Source organism: Schistocerca nitens, chromosome 2, assembly GCF_023898315.1.
Source record: "Schistocerca nitens isolate TAMUIC-IGC-003100 chromosome 2, iqSchNite1.1, whole genome shotgun sequence".
In the NCBI taxonomy this organism is placed as follows: domain Eukaryota; kingdom Metazoa; phylum Arthropoda; class Insecta; order Orthoptera; family Acrididae; genus Schistocerca; species Schistocerca nitens.
Genome location: NC_064615.1, coordinates 732,654,093 through 732,672,862, shown reverse-complemented (window position 1 = coordinate 732,672,862; position 18,770 = coordinate 732,654,093). Strand labels below are relative to the sequence as shown.

Sequence of the window (18,770 nt, the reverse complement as noted above, 5' to 3'; positions counted from 1 at the left end):
CGAGTGCTGTAGGCGCGGGACACGGGTCTTGTCGTATACTTGGTGCGTAGCTCATTGCAGAATGTACGTAGCAACTACCTGAAGTGCAGTAAAACCAGTCGGAAGATTGTAAGCAGCACGTGCACATGTTTATTGCTGAAGCTGTCCACCAACGACGCACCTCCGGCCTTCTTGCTGGAGCTCTTGCAGAGGACATCGGATGACTACTGCAGGAAGCGGCAGACGCAGCAGTGACACTTAAGAGGTCACAGGGACGGAAATTTGGTTGCGCCTCCGCTGCTGTGGATGAAGATGAATGAATGGAGGTGCCACTTAAACCACAAGGCAAACACGGTCCATAATGACTGATGAAAACAACCTCAGCTACATTATTACCCATTGTTTTCGTTCTTGGAAGATCTTCAGGTTGCCTGCAGTTAAAATATAATAAGGAATTAGCTACAGCTAAGCATCTTAATTAATAATATAAGCACTGACAAAAGTCTCCTACTAAGTCCTCACTAAGATGTATTAAAGTCATGATATAAGTGGTCTGGTTGACGTGTGTAAAGATAATATGCAGAAAATCCGATCATAAACATTATGCCGACAGCCTGGCGAAAGTATAGCGAGCAGACACGCCATGCCGCATACAGTAAACTGTCCATATGGGGCCTCTCCACGGCAGAGGTAACGTGGGAACATAGTTTTGACCTCTGTCGAGTGCGATAATCGATTGTGCGATCATAACATATGCAATTGTGGGGGGTGCTTAATAAAATAATTAGAAGTTGACACCCTCAAGATGGAGGCCACTGTGAATTATTCCTCAGACTCAGTCATTCTCCATGAATTACTGATACCCTTAATACCCTTACGCCTTAACGGCATATAATAAAATTTTTGAGAAAGAGTAATATGTTGCAGGGCGACTGTTTTTGGGACATAATCAGACTAAATTTCATCAGTAATCCTCTGCGCGACGCACAACTTTCTTCTATATATTTACTATTAATCCTACTTGGTAAGGAGCCAAGACTGAGAAACAATACTCAACAATCGGTCGAATGAATATTTTGTATTGTGTGTGTGTGTGTGTTCGTTCGTGAATAAGCTCGTGTTTAATCCAGTAAAAGGCAATGGAGTTACAGTGAAAGTACATTTTTTTCACAATAAGTTATCCGAAACACTTTATTCTTTTAATTCTTCTAAACAATGCAACAATATAAATAATCATTAGTACTTAACTATTTGTACGTTTGGAAGATTGATAAGAAACAATTTAGTATCATGACACTTTGTCTTTCGACTGGCGTTCATGGAAGCTCCTACATCGAGTGCGTAGTTATTCATCAAACGAACACGCAACAATCAGCAGTCATCAATTACTGAGTTCCTTTAACATCAATGTGTGAAAACTGACTTGATGCTAAGAAAATCTACTACCGCCATACGAATGTTGGAATCAGACATAAAGATCAAGAGAACATCCGTTCTCCTGAATACCGTCAAGAAATTTTTGGAATGGTATATCGAAAACGAAAAATCAGTCATCATTATGGAGAAGTCTTGCAAACACTTTACGAATCTTCTGAGTCTGTAGGTTCGGTCCAGCTAAGGTGAAAACTGTACACTAAGTTTACAGAATACAGTGCGTGTCGTGACCAGGTACGTCTACTTCTAATGCTTCTTCTTCTTTTTGTTGTTCACTTGTATGGGCCTCTGCTGTCGCCAGAACTCTTCTCTGGTCTTGAGGAATTCGATGCCTTCCTCCGCCTCCGTCAAGATGTGACTCGCAGCTTCCTGACGCAGGCATTTAATATCTGAAATACAAGTACACAGTTAATCAGAATTTAAGACGGGATACATTTAATTTTAACATATGTTCGAGGTGTATGGAAACTAAAATGTAGTACCTTTGATCGTTTAATGTGGGAACATTAGCTCAATAATTTTTTTTAAAAAAAAGTGTATTCAAAACAACATTTCGGATATTTATATATAAAGAGGTCAGCAACATGCAGCACGCAAATTGTTTGTATCTAAAGTACCTATGTATATAATTGACTACAGCAACGAATAGGAATTAAAATAGAAAAACGTAGGCCTTCTGAGACTTTTAAAATAGTGAAATATTTGAGCAATGATTGTTACCTAACGTCTATTGACTGTGAGAAGAATTAGGAAGTCTGGGACATAGTTAAAGCATTTTTGAAATTTGTGGTAAGGTCTTATGGGACAAAACTACTGAGGTCATCTGTCCCTAAGTTTACACACTATTTAATCTAACTTAAAATAACTTACGCGACGGACGACGCACACACCCATGCCCGAGGGAGGACTTCAACCTCCAACGGAGGAAGCCGCAAGAACCGTGACATAGCATTTATAGTACTGAGTCAATGCGTAGATTTCTTTATTTCCAGAGGGCATCAAGAACCGTGAACAACTTCCCTACTTCAAACGAGACAGTCTGAGAAACTATGAATATCAAGAGTTATTGGGTGATAGTCGTCATGCTGTCGTTGGTAGCCCATCGTTCACAGTTAATTTGTAGCAGTTGGTCGTAAAAGAAGGGGAACAACGCGGAACACGCTACAAGCAAACTAGATATCCTCACTGGTTCGAAAGCGTGCCAAAGCATACCCAGCACCTCACCAGGTTGGCAGCAAAGTAGTGATCACCCCCGACAAGCAGGGAGTGGAGGCTATAATGGCGTACACTCGAGTACCCTTACAAGCTGAGTGCAGCAACACGCTACACGTCTGTATGTCACTGAACCTGCGTAGCACAACAATTTAACATCGACCGGCACTTTTTTTAAATAATTTTCGCACAGAATCACCTTTACCAAATTTAATCACAGAGTAATGTGCATGGACCACGTTTATTTAGAAAAGAAATAGCACTGGTTGCTTTAATTTTTACTATTCATTTTATCATAAAAGTACAATGTGGTAAGCGTTTTTTAATTTTTTCTGCTATATATTGTTGTTCATGTATGATGAGATGCTATTTGGAGCCAGATCTTACAGACAGAACAATTTTTCTAGGAATTCCTTCAGGTTCATTTCCGTGAGCTTCAGTCCGTGAAGTTCTCGTAAAGTTGGTACTTCTTTGTAGTGGTATAAGGGTTGCTAGCTAGGCTATCCACATGAAAATCCACCCACACTAGGTAAACCCTGCGCTAGACTGACGAGACTCTGGCGATCAAATGACTCCTCAGACAGAGTCCTCTGCCACCATGTCAACGGTTTTGTAGAGAGGCGGATTAGTTGCTGTTGGTCACGACACTCGCTTGCTCTCAGACAGGAAACTTTACCTAAAGGTGGATGAACCAGTCGTTATCAACGGCACAAGAAAAATTCCAACGGCGAACCAGACAGTGCAGTGTCGTACTCCACTGCAAGCTAGCCTTTCATCTGGCAATACTGGTTACACGGGGCAGCCTAAACGTTAGGCGGAGCGAGACCGATAGCAATTCGTGCGGACGACCGTACAGGTCGCCAGCACAACAGGAACTGTGTTGCACGTTGTAAGTCTTCCGCAACAAATAGAGCTCAGTTTCAGTTCAAACCAGCAATAAGCCCCGATCGATAGCAGTTCCAGTTTCACTGAACTCAGAAATTCCATCGAAGTTCACCGCCTGAGGAGCAGCGGTCTGTTCGCTGTAGGAATCGTCACGCTTGTCGACGACAGGTCCGATTAGGTATTAGCTGTGCAGCGACAACACAAGACATAACCACGGAGCAATATCTACACCGGGAAGAGGACATACGTGTTCACAGGTTTGGTTTCTGTCTCTAACCAGAACACACGCACAGACTAACACTACTACGAGTATGTTGTGAAAATCCATATATCCAAAATATTAAACGTTTCAGAATACACAAAAACATTTCAGGTCTTAAATAACACTGAAATTCTATATTGTTTCTCATTATTAGTTAAAAGGAATGTAGAGGGAAGAATGCCAATGCGCTGTAGATAATCTTGACATTTAGTTAAAATTTATTTATTGAACATGCGGGCTTCCTAAACATCTTGTAATAAATTAGAGTAAATCATTACTTACCTCATGCTTTATTGCTTTTATGGAGGAAATAAAACAAATTACGTCCATTTTTTCATTCTCTTTGGCATTATACTCCACATATGGTTCATTGTTTGACACATCTTGGCCAATTGCATCTGTCAGAGTAGAATTTCTGGATGATTTCTTCCTCTGGTAGGAATGGTAGAAATCGCCGTAGTTCATTCATTTTCTTCTCATTTATAAGCACATTATGTTGATAAGTCTGACTTACAAGGCTTGGTGGATTTACAGATGGATCGACCAGTTGTAATGTGTACTCTTCTGCTCCGTCAATGAATGGACTAAATTAAAAAACACCAAGTCTTTCATGTGAATAGCGGAACTGCATGAATGATACATTGAAACTGCTTATGGATATGTCTTTGCGTAGCCCTTCTTCGAGTTTCAACTGAAGTACCAGTCTTTCGGTGGAACTTTGGCAACCATTTCTTAAAATTTAGCACATCTTCTGTTTTTGGTATTTTCGCTTCAAAATTCTTCTTTGTGCTGGACCCTATTATTAATTGTGCTCATTCTTTCAGCAAAAATGTCGTATCCCTCTTTCTAATTTTCCTTTTTACCGTGCTGAAATCTCTGTCAGAAGGAAGGCAAGTGTGACCACATGGCTGATTAACTGAAATCCTCACTGTGCTACAAAAATTTTTAAAAACCTCATCATTGGAACTTTTTATTTTGGCCTCCATACGAGTCAGAGAACAAGAAAAGGTACTTATAAAGTTGCGAAAATTTTCATTTATTTAATCAAAAGGAATTTAACAGATTTCATTGTGGTCTTTCATACTATCCCTTCATGACAGAGGTAAAACCTGGCACTTCCACTTCGAAGTCATGCACAATAAAGACATTTACTGATAGCTGACGCAAGTAAAACGTGTGTAATATTGGTATCTGAGGCAACGGAATGTTCTGCATAAAATGAAACGAGAGACCTGCAATGGCAGAATCTGTCTGTTTTCTCTTTAACTGCAAGTAATTTCTGACATTTGTCTGTAGCGTCACCATTGTCTAAAATTTCACAACCAATAACAATAGAAACTGATTAAACTAAAATGTAAGTAGCAATAGTGATTATTCTTTCTGTTTATGACAGCGCTGAAACCTAAAACTTTGAGGAAGACCATATCTTTTTTACATGTGGGATTTCTCTTTAGTTTAGGTTATATTGTGGCCGATAACACAGAAAATGCCGGAACGTAAGGGGTTTTTCCACATGACAATCGGTGTACATATTTTAAGTACAAAATCGTAGGTTACTCAGTTTTGTCACAAAATGAACATGTGAGGTTTGTCAATATTACCATTCGTACAACGATCATGTGAGGGCTGAGTATTTGAGTTAAAGAATAAATCAGTGTTTTTTACACAGGCCTCATAATACTGAAAATAGCTTAATCAGACATTGTCGAAGGAATGTAACACAACACTGGGACAGCTCGAAGACCACTATTTCAGACATCTGGAAAGAAACTGGGACATAAAAAAATGAAGAGATTGAAGTAAAGGTCACAGTGAAGATGAGAGTCTTGAAAGCCTGGTGAAAGAAGGTGAACTCACTCACCAGAAAGAAACCTTGCGTCTTGCTAAAGCAAATGCACAAAGAACTACCTGTGCGCTGAAGAAAGCGCGTTGTATAATAAAAGTTGAATAATGACCTTATCTTGCAGGCAAAGATATACGATAGTTCTTCAACACCATAAAAGTAATTTATGGTACAACCAGCTCTTGTAGGAACCCTCTTTGGTCCAGTAATAAGAGCATACTTCTAAAATATCAGTGTTCCATCATGAATAGGTGGAAGGGACATTTTGAAGATCTTCTGTAATGGAACAACCACCCATCAAAGGTTAGCTTCACTTCCCACTAGAGTTGCAGTTAAGAGGGCTGCCAGTCAAGATTTGGAATGCTGAAGAAATGCCTCATCATTTCAGAAATTGTTTGATGGTTCCCATCCACAGGAAAGCAGATCGCACAGACTGCAGTGACCGCCACAAAATATCGTTACTGTCTAGCTTGTAAAATTAATTACTCGAATTCTCGCAAATCCTGCTATGCCCATAGTGAAGAAATTACTGCCAGAGAGACAATTTGGCTTCGAGGCTTCTAAAGGAACCACAGCTTGTCACCTTCAGGGAAAATAGAAGGAATCTAATTGAGTTTTTACACTGACTTTTTCTACCTCACTAAGGCATTTTTCTCGAAATTTTGAACGTTTATGGAAGATTTTATCTCCACAGAAATTTATTTCCATGTTTAAATTGATCTGAAGAGATGTAACAGCATCTGTCATTGGTAACGGCACCGTTTGTGAGCCATCCTATACCAATATCGGTATTAATCAGGGATGTGTGATTGCCTCAATGTTATTTTCCTCCTCTGTCGTCTTTGTCATGAAGTTCACAGAAAAGATGTTCTTCCTCTAGGGATCCATTTAACTTACAGGATTGGTGGGAAACTGTTAATATGAGCCGTCTAAAGCTATGGGCTCTAATTTCTTCTGCTTAATGCAGTTGTAACTCAGTCTAAAGAACAGCTAGGCTTAATTCAGAATGCCGTTTCCACAGTATACAAAAAGATTGATTTCAACCAGGACCTCGGGAAGAATATTAGTGTCACCATCGACGGAGTGAGTTTGGCTACCTTAGCAACGTCCTCTCAAAATACAAATGTAGATTCGGAAATTTATTGCAGAATTAACCGTGCTGGAGCTCCTTTGACTGACTAGGATCTCGAGTATTTTACAATCATTATGTCAATTTTGCAACAAAGGTCCTCTTATACAATTGTTTCCCACCCATTTTTATGGTCCTGAATTGTGAACATGCTACAGACGCATTCTTAAAAATCTGGAACATTATCAGCAGCGATACCTGAGGAGGATCTGCGTAACATGGCTTGTTAGACACACAAATATCAGCACCCTTGAAGGGGCACCTACAATCAGTGTAGAAGTGGAGGTTTTAAGATGATAGTTACGATAGGCAGGGCATTTCTTCGTACACTTAGCACACAGTGGGCTCGATGGTCCTTCCGTGAACTGTCGACATGCTCGTGTTTCTAGCATAGGACAAGACGAGATGTGGCCTGGGCCGCGACGTCGGACGAGCAGACTTTGCAGATTACACAGTGACCGCAGCACATATTAGGCCTCCGTCTGTTGAGGGATACCTCCACAGCACCATAAAGCCCGTCTTGTTTCGTTCTGTATGTTGGGAAGAAGAACGCCCCTACGAACACTGCTCGCATTACGCAGCGATCTCTCCCCAATTTTCGTCAATTTTCTTAATCAAATCTGTCCCTCGCTGAATACTTGCAGAACATTATGGGACGGCGTATGGTTAGGTCCCCATTACCTGACTCGTGTCCTCATCAGTTACAGAGGAGCTCGGTGACACTGCAGGAAGACACAGAGTTAGCGTAAGGGACCTCAGTGGTTGGGATTCCCGTCTGGCCATTAAAATTTAGGCTTCCCTACATCTACACTCCTGGAAATGGAAAAAAGAACACATTGACACCGGTGTGTCAGACCCACCATACTTGCTCCGGACACTGCGAGAGGGCTGTACAAGCAATGATCACACGCACGGCACAGCGGACACACCAGGAACCGCGGTGTTGGCCGTCGAATGGCGCTAGCTGCGCAGCATTTGTACACCGCCGCCGTCAGTGTCAACCAGTTTGCCGTGGCATACGGAGCTCCATCGCAGTCTTTAACACTGGCAGCATGCCGCGACAGCGTGGACGTGAACCGTATGTGCAGTTGACGGACTTTGAGCGAGGGCGTATAGTGGGCATGCGGGAGGCCGGGTGGACGTACCGCCGAATTGCTCAACACGTGGGGCGTGAGGTCTCCACAGTACATCGATGTTGTCGCCAGTGGTCGGCGGAAGGTGCACGTGCCGTCGACCTGGGACCGGACCGCAGCGACGCACGGATGCACGCCAAGACCGTAGGATCCTACGCAGTGCCGTAGGGGACCGCACCGCCACTTCCCAGCAAATTAGGGACACTGTTGCTCCTGGGGTATCGGCGAGGACCATTCGCAACCGTCTCCATGAAGCTGGGCTACGGTCCCGCACACCGTTAGGCCGTCTTCCGCTCACGCCCCAACATCGTGCAGCCCGCCTCCAGTGGTGTCGCGACAGGCGTGAATGGAGGGACGAATGGAGGCGTGAATGGAGGGACGAATGGAGACGTGTCGTCTTCAGCGATGAGAGTCGCTTCTGCCTTGGTGCCAATGATGGTCGTATGCGTGTTTGGCGCCGTGCAGGTGAACGCCACAATCAGGACTGCATACGACCGAGGCACACAGGGCCAACACCCGGCATCATGGTGTGGGGAGCGATCTCCTACACTGGCCGTACACCACTGGTGATCGTCGAGGGGACACTGAATAGTGCACGGTACATCCAAACCGTCATCGAACCCATCGTTCTACCATTCCTAGACCGGCAAGGGAACTTGCTGTTCCAACAGGACAATGCACGTCCGCATGTATCCCGTGCCACCCAACGTGCTCTAGAAGGTGTAAGTCAACTACCCTGGCCAGCAAGATCTCCGGATCTGTCCCCCATTGAGCATGTTTGGGACTGGATGAAGCGTCGTCTCACGCGGTTTGCACGTCCGGCACGAACGCTGGTCCAACTGAGGCGCCAGGTGGAAATGGCATGGCAAGCCGTTCCACAGGACTACATCCAGCATCTCTACGATCGTCTCCATGGGAGAATAGCAGCCTGCATTGCTGCGAAAGGTGGATATACACTGTACTAGTGCCGACATTGTGCATGCTCTGTTGCCTGTGTCTATGTGCCTGTGGGTCTGTCAGTGTGATCATGTGATGTATCTGACCCCAGGAATGTGTCAATAAAGTTTCCCCTTCCTGGGACAATGAATTCACGGTGTTCTTATTTCAATTTCCAGGAGTTTATTAAGGAAAATGCTCGGTCCATAATGGCGTCATCGTTAAAGGGCCTTAAAACCTTAATTTTGCTTCGTACCTCCATACAATACAACACCCGGTATCTCTATGACTTCCTCCACTGATGATTGCAGGATGACAGTGCAGCTGCAGCAGGCTATCGAGGACAATGAATGTAAAGTCCATGACAGTTTATTTGTAGGTAGACGAACATGTGGCTGTGAACGTACGCAGAAAACATTATGTTTGTATTCTTCATTTATGTGGTACCATTAGATGATGGTGCCTATTTTTCATACTCCATTGTAATGAGTTCAAAATTTCTTCAGAACTGACAAGGTGGTAGTGTTGGTGAGGCAGATGCGGGAGGCATTGCACGCATTCATCTGTCTCCCGAGACCTGTATTCGGAGCTACCATTTGCAGTTGCAGAACCATTACCCTACGACAGAAAACTTCCCGCTTCCACTGTGAATCAGTTTTAGAGAACTTGCTGTCTTTTGTGGTCGGTAAACGTTATCATTTTTTCGTTTTCATTTATTACAGTCGCAGAAGCTGATGTTTTGGCTTCTTAAAACGATCTCTCCTATACTGGTTATAAGTGCCTATTCAAGTATGCTGAGATAGTGTTTCGTGTGCTGTTGATTCTGAACCATGTCAGAAGCAGGTTCATCATATTTTATCAGTGGAAAATCTCCATGTCACTTTCAGGGTTAGGAGAAAGATGCACGAAATCAGTCGAAAGAAATGGTTTGTGTTTAACATCATTGCTCAATATAAGAAAACACAAAATTGTTGTCCGTTTCTCTCATTAACAAGGTACTTGAGAATAGCTATTGATGCTTTGAATGCAAACAAAAGCAGTTATGAAGATTAGTAAGGCAGTGTTGGAGAAACATGAGGGAACTGAAAAGGAATCAAAGCTGGAAAAACTGAGGAGAAAAGGTTGTGTGAATAAGTCGACTACCGACATAAGCTGAGGACGTGATACGTCGTAATGTTTATTACTATTACTCCAGAAAGAAACATCCGGTACTCATCAAATCATTCGCTAGCTTTAAGAAAGCAGGGTTTTGCCAAAGCAGTCTGCCAACCCGGGCTTTAGCTATGGACATTTCTACTGCTATAAGATGCCGATAGAGAATGAATTTCTGGCTGTTTCTCTGACCAATAAGCTTCTTGTGCCACTTTCATTCCTTCTGCACTGCTGCCCTACATTTATTTTAGATGTTTACTCAAAGCCGGCCGAAGTGGCCGTGCGGTTCTAGGCGCTGCAGTCTGGAACCGCGAGACCGCTACGGTCGCAGGTTCGAATCCTGCCTCGGGCATGGATGTGTGTGATGTCCTTAGGTTAGTTAGGTTTAACTAGTTCTAAGTTCTAGGGGACTAATGACCTCAGAAGTTGAGTCCCATAGTGCTCTGAGCCATTTGAACCATTTTTTTGTTTACTCAAATTTGACAGGAAAATATCGAGGAAATTGCTTAATACAATGATAATAAGACTGACATTCATTAAATTGCATATATTCATTACTATACATATCCTCATATTATTATATTGCTCCTGTACTATACAAACTGTAATGCTGACTAACTAAGAATGTGTAAATGGATGTAAGAGAAGGTCTGTTGGCCCTCAGCTTGACAGGTGAAATTTTGCCGTAATAAAAATAAATAAAGAAGAATGTGTAGCTCAATGTCAATTTTAATTTTTAATCCGATTTGTGAAATGAATATTGTCGAGTGGCTTAACACGTGACCAGAACTTTATGCATCACATTTAATTCTGTATTTATAGATTTTGAATACTCTTTCATACAAACATTTGCTCATTTCTTTTTGTGTCACGAACGGTTTCAGTCCATAAGATCATCTTCAGATATGTCTATCTTACGGTAAAAAAAGAGTTCTTTTTCTCTTACTGACACGTACCGTGGTCCTAAGGACTTGAAGCTCAGCTGACAGTTGGGAAGCGAATCCAAACTGTTCTGGATGGATTGTCGCAGCCGCCGCCAGAGGCTGGAAAATGCGGTGGAGGATCAAAGATTCTAGAACCTTTGCCATGATATTCAGGCTAATGGGCCTGTAGTTAATAGGGACTGCAGGATCCTTCGAGGGCTTGGGGATGGCAATCATTTCGGCCTGCTTCCACTGTGAGCGTAAAGCGCAAGTTGTGAGATAGCGTTTCAGGATGCTAGTAAATAAGACCAATGGCTTGCGTGGGAGCCAGCAGAGGAGTTGGTTTAAGATTCCATCCAAACCTGAAACCGACTGCCCACGCTGCCGCTGGAGGATCCGTTGGATTTCCGCCGGGGACATACGGTAAGAGGCAGTCAGAGGTAGTCTTTCTCTGAAAGCGGCAATGGCTGCCAGAATATCACGTTCACCTTGGAGTTCATCAGGCGTGTGGTCTTGGATGAGCAATTGGTTCTGGGCCTCAAGCGCATCGTCCCGAGTTTCTACCACATGGAGGGCATCATAATTTTGTCATCCACTGTGTGGATGGAATAGTCGGTTCTCACTGCGGAGCGCTGCAGAGCTCGTGCAAAAGCCCATTCCGATCTATGTTGGAGGAGGAAGGCCAACATCTTGTCTTCCCATTGTTCCACTTTCTAATCGGCTAGCCGGTGGCAGAATTCACGTTGGCGAAGTTTCATGCGATGCTTTTCCTGAGGATCACGAAACAACTTCCGCCGCCTTCAGTAGCGGTTTTTCTGGATTTTGAGTTGGCGCAATAGGGGAGGCAAGTCATCTGGGAATTAAAGCCTTTGGGACAATGGAAGTAGAGGCCTTCACCGCCTTTTGGATTTTTATGGTTAGGTAACCAGCAGCACTAACCAGATTGACAGGCGTTTTCAGGTCGAGATGTTGTCGAGTGGTGTTATTACGGATCCTGGAAAATTTGTCCCAATCCGTGACGGTCAAGGTAGAACGGGATACTTAATGACAGAACGACGTCGGTAAGGCTGCGGAAGCACAGGGTCGTGCTCAGAGGCCAGTTAGTGGAGTATTTCCAACGAAAACTGCACCGCAACGTTCTTGAAAATGGCCACATCCAGCACATCCGACTGGCAGTTAGAACGGACTGGTATATGGATGGGAATGTGCGGGGCATGGACCGACAGCTCCAGAGGATCTTCCAGATCAAGGAGTAGTCTGCCCTTGAGATTAGCAATGCGAGAGTGCCAAGCCGGATGCTCAGCGTTGAGATCTCCCCAACAATGAGTCTGTCAAATGATGTCAAGGCACAGAGGTCTGCTTCAAGAAATGGTAGGTTAGGACTCAAATACGCCTCAGCAAAAGTTATAGCACCAAGGCGGGTAGAAATAGTGACTGCCGTAGCCTCCATATGTTAGAGGCTTTGGAGAACCTCATGATTATGGACGAGTGTCTTACGCAGAAACACTGCCGTGCCCCAGCCTCGGCGACGGAGTCAGCCAGTGCGAGATCAGACCGAGTTGCGGAGACGAAAATCGTCAGTGAGTTTCAAGTGGGTTTCTGAGACAAGCAAAATATACACACTGTGGTCGTAGAAGGTGTTCACTTCAGTCCTCATATCTTTAATGCCATTAACATTAGAAATACAGACTTCTAGATCTCAAAGGGGTGTGATGGTTGGGCGGAGGGCGAGTCGCCATTATAACAAAATCTGGCTGAGTCCGTCAACAAGGGCAATGACCTTTGTGAGCCCGTCCTCCGACCAACAGATCTTAGTTCCACCAAACCTCTTACTGTTATTCTACTGTAGATGTCATAAATTATCTCTGAGCGCTCAGTGATTTAAAAATTATAAAATTTATTTTACCTTAGACCAGTTTGATTTTTGTTCTGTGATTAATCCAAGTTATCCTCACTAATGCAGAATCCTATGATCCTTGTGAAAGATTTTGTAACAAGCAGTTGTAACATGTGAATGCAGGTAGCGACATTTAGGGGCCAAACCTCTTCTTTTGTTTGTACTGCAGCTGCATGCATGGTATACTGACTGTGATGCTACGCTCAAGGTGTTTTCACCACACATTTTCGTTATGTTGTACATCTTTTCAAAGTGCCTGTTTCAGCTATAAGTCTTTTCATGTCTTATATATCAGTTTTATATACTAGTCGACTGAGATGAGAGATATTTTCTTTACAAAGTCCAATCGACTGAGAAATGAAAATGAAAAATAAATTATTTGCAACATCCAACTACTTTTCAACATAGTCGCCGCTCCGACTTAGATATTTGTAGCAGAGTGGTACTAATTTTCCAAAACCTTGTCATAGAAGGCAGCCGGCTGTGATTTCCATCAGTTCTCTACGCACATCTGGAGCTCGTTGTCTTTGGCAAAATACTGTCCTCATAGTCCACGGTTCATGTGAGCAATGAAATGAAAATCACAGGGATCCAAGTCCGGGCTGCACGATAAGTGATCAAACACTTACCATTAAAAACAATGCACCAGCGACTTTGATGCAGCTGCCGTGTGAGGCGGAGTATTTGCATGAAGAGCGACAATGCCTGCTGATAATACTCCTCTTCGCTTGTTCTGAACTGCCCTACGTGGACGATTTTCTCGAAACGCCTGCTCCACTCACTGGAAAAGGTCATCGGTTGACGTTCGCTTCCTTCCCTGATGGCGTGCTTCAGATTTCCTGCACCGCTGCAACGCATGACAGTTACGTTGTGTGGGCTGCATGAGGAGGGACATGTGGTCAGCGCACCACTCTCCCGTCCTTATGTCAGTTTACGAGACTGGAGCCGCTACTTCTCAATCAAGAAGCTCCTCAGTTTGCCTCACACAGACTGAGTGCACCTCACTTGCCAACAGCGCTCGGCAGACCGGATGGTCACCCATCCAAGTACTAGTCCATCCTGACAGTGCTTAACTTCAGTGATCTGACGGGAATCAGTGTTACCACTGCGGCAAGGCCGTTGGCACTTCCAGTATTGGTGTATATAAATGCAATTCTCACGGGGATAGTTAAACCATCTACTAACTGTGCCACGTCCCATCACCCCACAATGTACATTCCTACTACCTCCGTCACTCATACCACCCCACACCTGCTCCTTCTGTCGCTGTGTGGAGCGCTTGTTTTAACCTACCAACCTACCAACTTCTCCCTCCCACACCCCCGTTACCACAGTCTCGTCGTCATCTGTAATCATTTCCTTCCCATATCCCACCCTTCCCGCAAACTCTTCACCACCTCCTCCCCACAAAGATTCTGCCCTTATTCAATCCACTAACCGTAACTTCCACAAAGGCTTCTCCTAAAAATCATCTTCAGCCATCATGTGTCCCTCGCTACCTTCAATACTGCCTCCCAATTCAAACAACCCCAGTCTCCTCACTATACCCCACACTTTCCGCCGTGATAACGAAGGTTGTCGCTGAAATCACGACAGAGGAGGTGATCTCCGAACTCATTTCCCTTCCTGCCTTAGAAATCTGCAAGGCCCTCCACATCGACAACTCAGGCCCACCTTTCTTATGTGCATCTTCACTGATTCTGCTCCCATCCTCGATTACCTGCTTATGGAGGGTGGCTTTACAACCGCCAACACAATGTCCAACACTCCAAATCCCTTCCCCACCTACTACCATTGCCTAAGTATCTCCTTTATAATGATCATCCCACACCCGACTGCAAAAATCCAACCACTTGTCCTCACTGTGTAGGTGCCTACTTCCTGAAACAATGCTCAAACCTCACTTCCCCTTCCACCTGCAACGCCTGCAATGATACCCACGATATCTACTCCGCCAAATGCAAAGTCAAGCTCCACCCTTCAAACTAGAATTAACCATGCCTGCCGGACCTACTGATAATCCTATCCATCCCAATAATTTCCTCCGCCATCTCCTACTGCCGACAATATCATTAGATTCCCCAGCATCGTCCTCCAAAATATTCATGCCTTTCTGTGAGCACATAACGTGCAACAAACGTTCCTTGCTGCCTGCTGCATATTTACCCCATCACCCAATCCATGTACTCTCGAAACTAAGCCCACTTTGTATTAACCCATTTCAACATCCATAATTAAACCCTCTCTGTCTGTCAAACACCCAACCCACTCTCTAGCCTTGCCTATTGGTGCGACAGCATTGTGGCATCTTGTACCACAATATCCACTTCCTACCCACCGACATAATGTCAGTACCTTCACCCTTAATGAAACAATTCTCCAACTCTATCACAACATCCTAACGCCTCCCTATATCCTTCACCATATAGATATTCTCCTGCCCTGGCCAGAGGCAGAGCTGCAACCGAACACCACAAGAACATCCTTGTTCGGACATAGCTCTTATGCAACACTCCCACCGAAGAACTTACCCTCACCCTCTTCTTCAAAACCATAGCCGTTACCTGTTCAGCCATCAAAATCTGGCCTAATAACCTCAGCTCCTGTGACTTCCTCACCCAAATTAACTGTACATGCTCAATCTATGTTATTGCCTCTACCTTAATATTCATAGTAGTCTCCAATAGACCTCCAGCAGTGGCATCAGTTCAGACTCCCTCCAAGGTGACATTGTCCTCATCATGAAAGCAGCACCGCTCCATATGTTGTCCCAGCATCTTCCAAACACCTTTGATGCCTAACTGTAACAGCCCTCGATCCAGCTGCAAGTGGCACCTACCATTCTCCTCGCCATCTCCTATGCACTACATTATCCAACACATTAAGAATTTATTAAAAACAAAAAAACGTCCGGACTGTCCCCAGAAATGCACCAGACTACACTTCTCATTAACCCTCCCAAGTTTGGAAAGTATTCCTTCGATTCACTGGCAGTTACTTCATCCCTCACCATCCGTTCCTCCACAACAACTACATCCTACCTGGCAACCTGAGGAGACGTAACCACTTCGGATCCTACCACTCTGACATGTTGTCAGATCCTGGCTTCCTTAATTTAGGCCGGCCTCGGTGGCCATGAGGTTCTAGGCGCTCAGTCCGGAACCGCGCGACTGCTACGGTCGCAGGTTCGAATCCTGCCTCGGGCATGGATGTGTGTGATGTCCTTAGGTTAGTTAGGTTTAAGTAGTTCTAAGTTGTAGGGGACTGATGACCTCAGATGTTAAGTCCCATAGTGCTCAGAGCCATTTGAACCTTAATTTAGAATATTCTCTGCTCCTCACAATCCATGAACGCACAAATACCGTTTTCCCATCACTGCCTCAAAGCTTGGACAACATACTACAAATAGAATTAAGTATACCAATCACAGCACACAACAGAAGACAACTACTTCAGAAAAATTCCAACACTTCCACTGGTTACGACTGCATTACCTATAGACACCTCAAAGTATGCCCTTTCCTTTCCAGTCACCCTTACAACCCTTTATCCCACTATCCTCTCGACATGTTACTATCCTCTACTGTGGAAAACCTCCAGAATCCTACTTTTCCTCAACTCGCAAAAAATATCCTACTGATACCTCCTCGCACCACCCCACCTGGCTCACCTCAGTGTTTAACAAAGTCTTAGAATTCATATGCTACAAATGTGCCCATCAGCATCTGAACCATCACAATCTCATTCCTGCTAACCAGTATGATTTCTATCGCAACTTCTGTGATGACCAGCTCCTGTAGCTCACTCGTTTGCAACCCATCAGCTCATCAGCTGTAAATCCACGATTTTTGTCTCACTCGTTCTCGAGAAAGCGTATGACTGTATGACATTTGGGTCCCCCAACACCAGACTTACTCGTTTCCAGATAACTATATCCGCCTTATTGCAACATTCCTAACAAATAACCCATCCCTTGCCTCTATTAACAATACTAATTCCCATTGTAAGGGGTTCACCACCCTGCTGGAGAAAATGTAATCTCGATGTATTGCTCACTTGCTAGAACGACAATTCACAGGCGCTGCATGAGACATAGAATATCTTTGCCCCTGTTAAAAGAGAGCTGCAATAGAGTCGCAGGTCAGAGAAGTCTCCGTGGCAGTTGCAGTCGCTCGCTGCTGCAGTGTATTTGTAACCTGTCGCTGGTACAGTTCAGTTTATAATTAGTAGTTGTTAAAGTCACAGTGCAGAACAAATTGTAAAATTTTATTATATGGAACTGAGTAATAATTGTGATCAGCTGCAAAGTTAAATTATACCATGGAATGAGATGATGATGAACAAATGAATAATTCTCAATATAATGAAAAATCAACAGTGTAATTAAGTCAATCACCTATTGAACGGTAAATTTTATTATTTTTATTGGCATGCGCGTAGTTACGTCACTTGCCTGAGATGTTAATATGAATTTGTTTCAAACTTTTCTTTTGTGATTTGTCAACACCAGTTGACCCAGATTTGTAATATATTCATTTTTCCCGTGTAATGGGTTGTAGATCTTTATCAATAACGTAAAAAAAATTTCAGAATATAGTTGTTTTCAACAGTCAACTATAAAAGTATAATTTCCCCTTAAGTCATTGCCTGTCCGGATCCAGTCATTTACCTAAATTAAAATATTCCAGAATTTTTGTCAGATCATAGTCATGTGTTGTTTAGTAATCAGGCGACCAGCTGTGCAGCTGTGTCACTAAGTAAAGTCAGTTTTTCTCGTAATTCAGATCTCAGACAAATGTCATCCGGTATTAGTAGATAGATCAGCAATGCACTAAGCTGTGCCATTTACGAGCAGATATATAGACAGCGTTTTCCGGCGACACCATCACGAGGTAAGAATTTTTCAATTTTTTTTTTTTTTCACGGACAGACTGAGATTGATTTCACAGGCCAGGCCACTGCTTACGTCAAAATTTATCAGTTTTTCGTGAGTTAAGATTCATCAGTTTTCATACATCAGAATTTAATTATCCAAATTTAATTAGTTTCATTCTTATTTTCTGTTCGGGTAGGTTACACATCGTTGTTTTATATTTTTTATTTATACTGGAAGGCTAAACCATACCTTCCATTACGCTGCAGTTGTACTCCAAGGCTCCATCCTCTCGCCTCTCCTTTATCTCCTCTACACTGCTAATATGCCCAAACCATCTCCGTCAGCCCACTTCCTTCGGTATGCTGATGACACGTTTTCCCTGCCCTCCACCCTACAGAGATCCTTACGATCCCTCCAGCTCCACTGCTGTCAGTTTACTTCCTGGTGTAACCAGACAACTCCTCAAGCTCAACGCCTCCAAAATCCAGGTAATAATAGGACGAACCACCTGCATCTTCCATCTCCATGTCTTTTGCCTTACAGTTTGATTAACTAATACATTAACATACTTTACAGTAATCATCGACTGGCAGCTAGCATAGAAACCTCGCCAACTAACCAACTAGCAGAAATCTCATGATAGACTAAACCTACTAACTGGCCGAACTTGTGTCTTCCACACCTACAAAATGTCGGTCCGACACGTCTTCTCCTAGGAAAATGTTGGATGGAGATCCGCCTCACATAAGTTGTGTAAGTCCCTTCACATGCTGGAACATCATGCACTTCGTCTCGCTTTGCGCATCAAATTGCCACCTTTCCTCCCTCGCACTGAACACATCCGAACAGCCTACACCATCCGATACTCCACTCCAATAATTGTATACCTTCTCCCTCGCCTCTATCGACACATCACATCAATCCTATATCTGCGTACCACATCCTCTCCCTACGCAGTTTCGATCATCTCCCTCTCCCAGATCATGAAATTTATTCTGACATCTACCCATGCTACAAGCTATAAATCCACTCCACTCATTTCACCTCATCAGGGTTTCCTTTTCCTTTCCTCCCCATATTTCTGTAGCCGCTTCCCCCTTCCCCTTCCC

General features: G+C 43.7%; 1 protein-coding gene across 1 annotated transcript in view; it reads right to left on the bottom strand.

Moving 5' to 3' along the window:
• Nucleotides 1–1,659: 1,659 nt before the first annotated feature.
• LOC126235291 (outer dynein arm-docking complex subunit 4-like) overlaps nucleotides 1,660–18,770 on the bottom strand; it is a 131,716-nt gene continuing 114,605 nt past the window's right edge. The window contains exon 6 of the mRNA XM_049944017.1: nucleotides 1,660–1,802. Coding sequence (XP_049799974.1) covers nucleotides 1,660–1,802 — 143 coding nt within the window. The remainder of the gene's footprint in view (nucleotides 1,803–18,770) is intronic.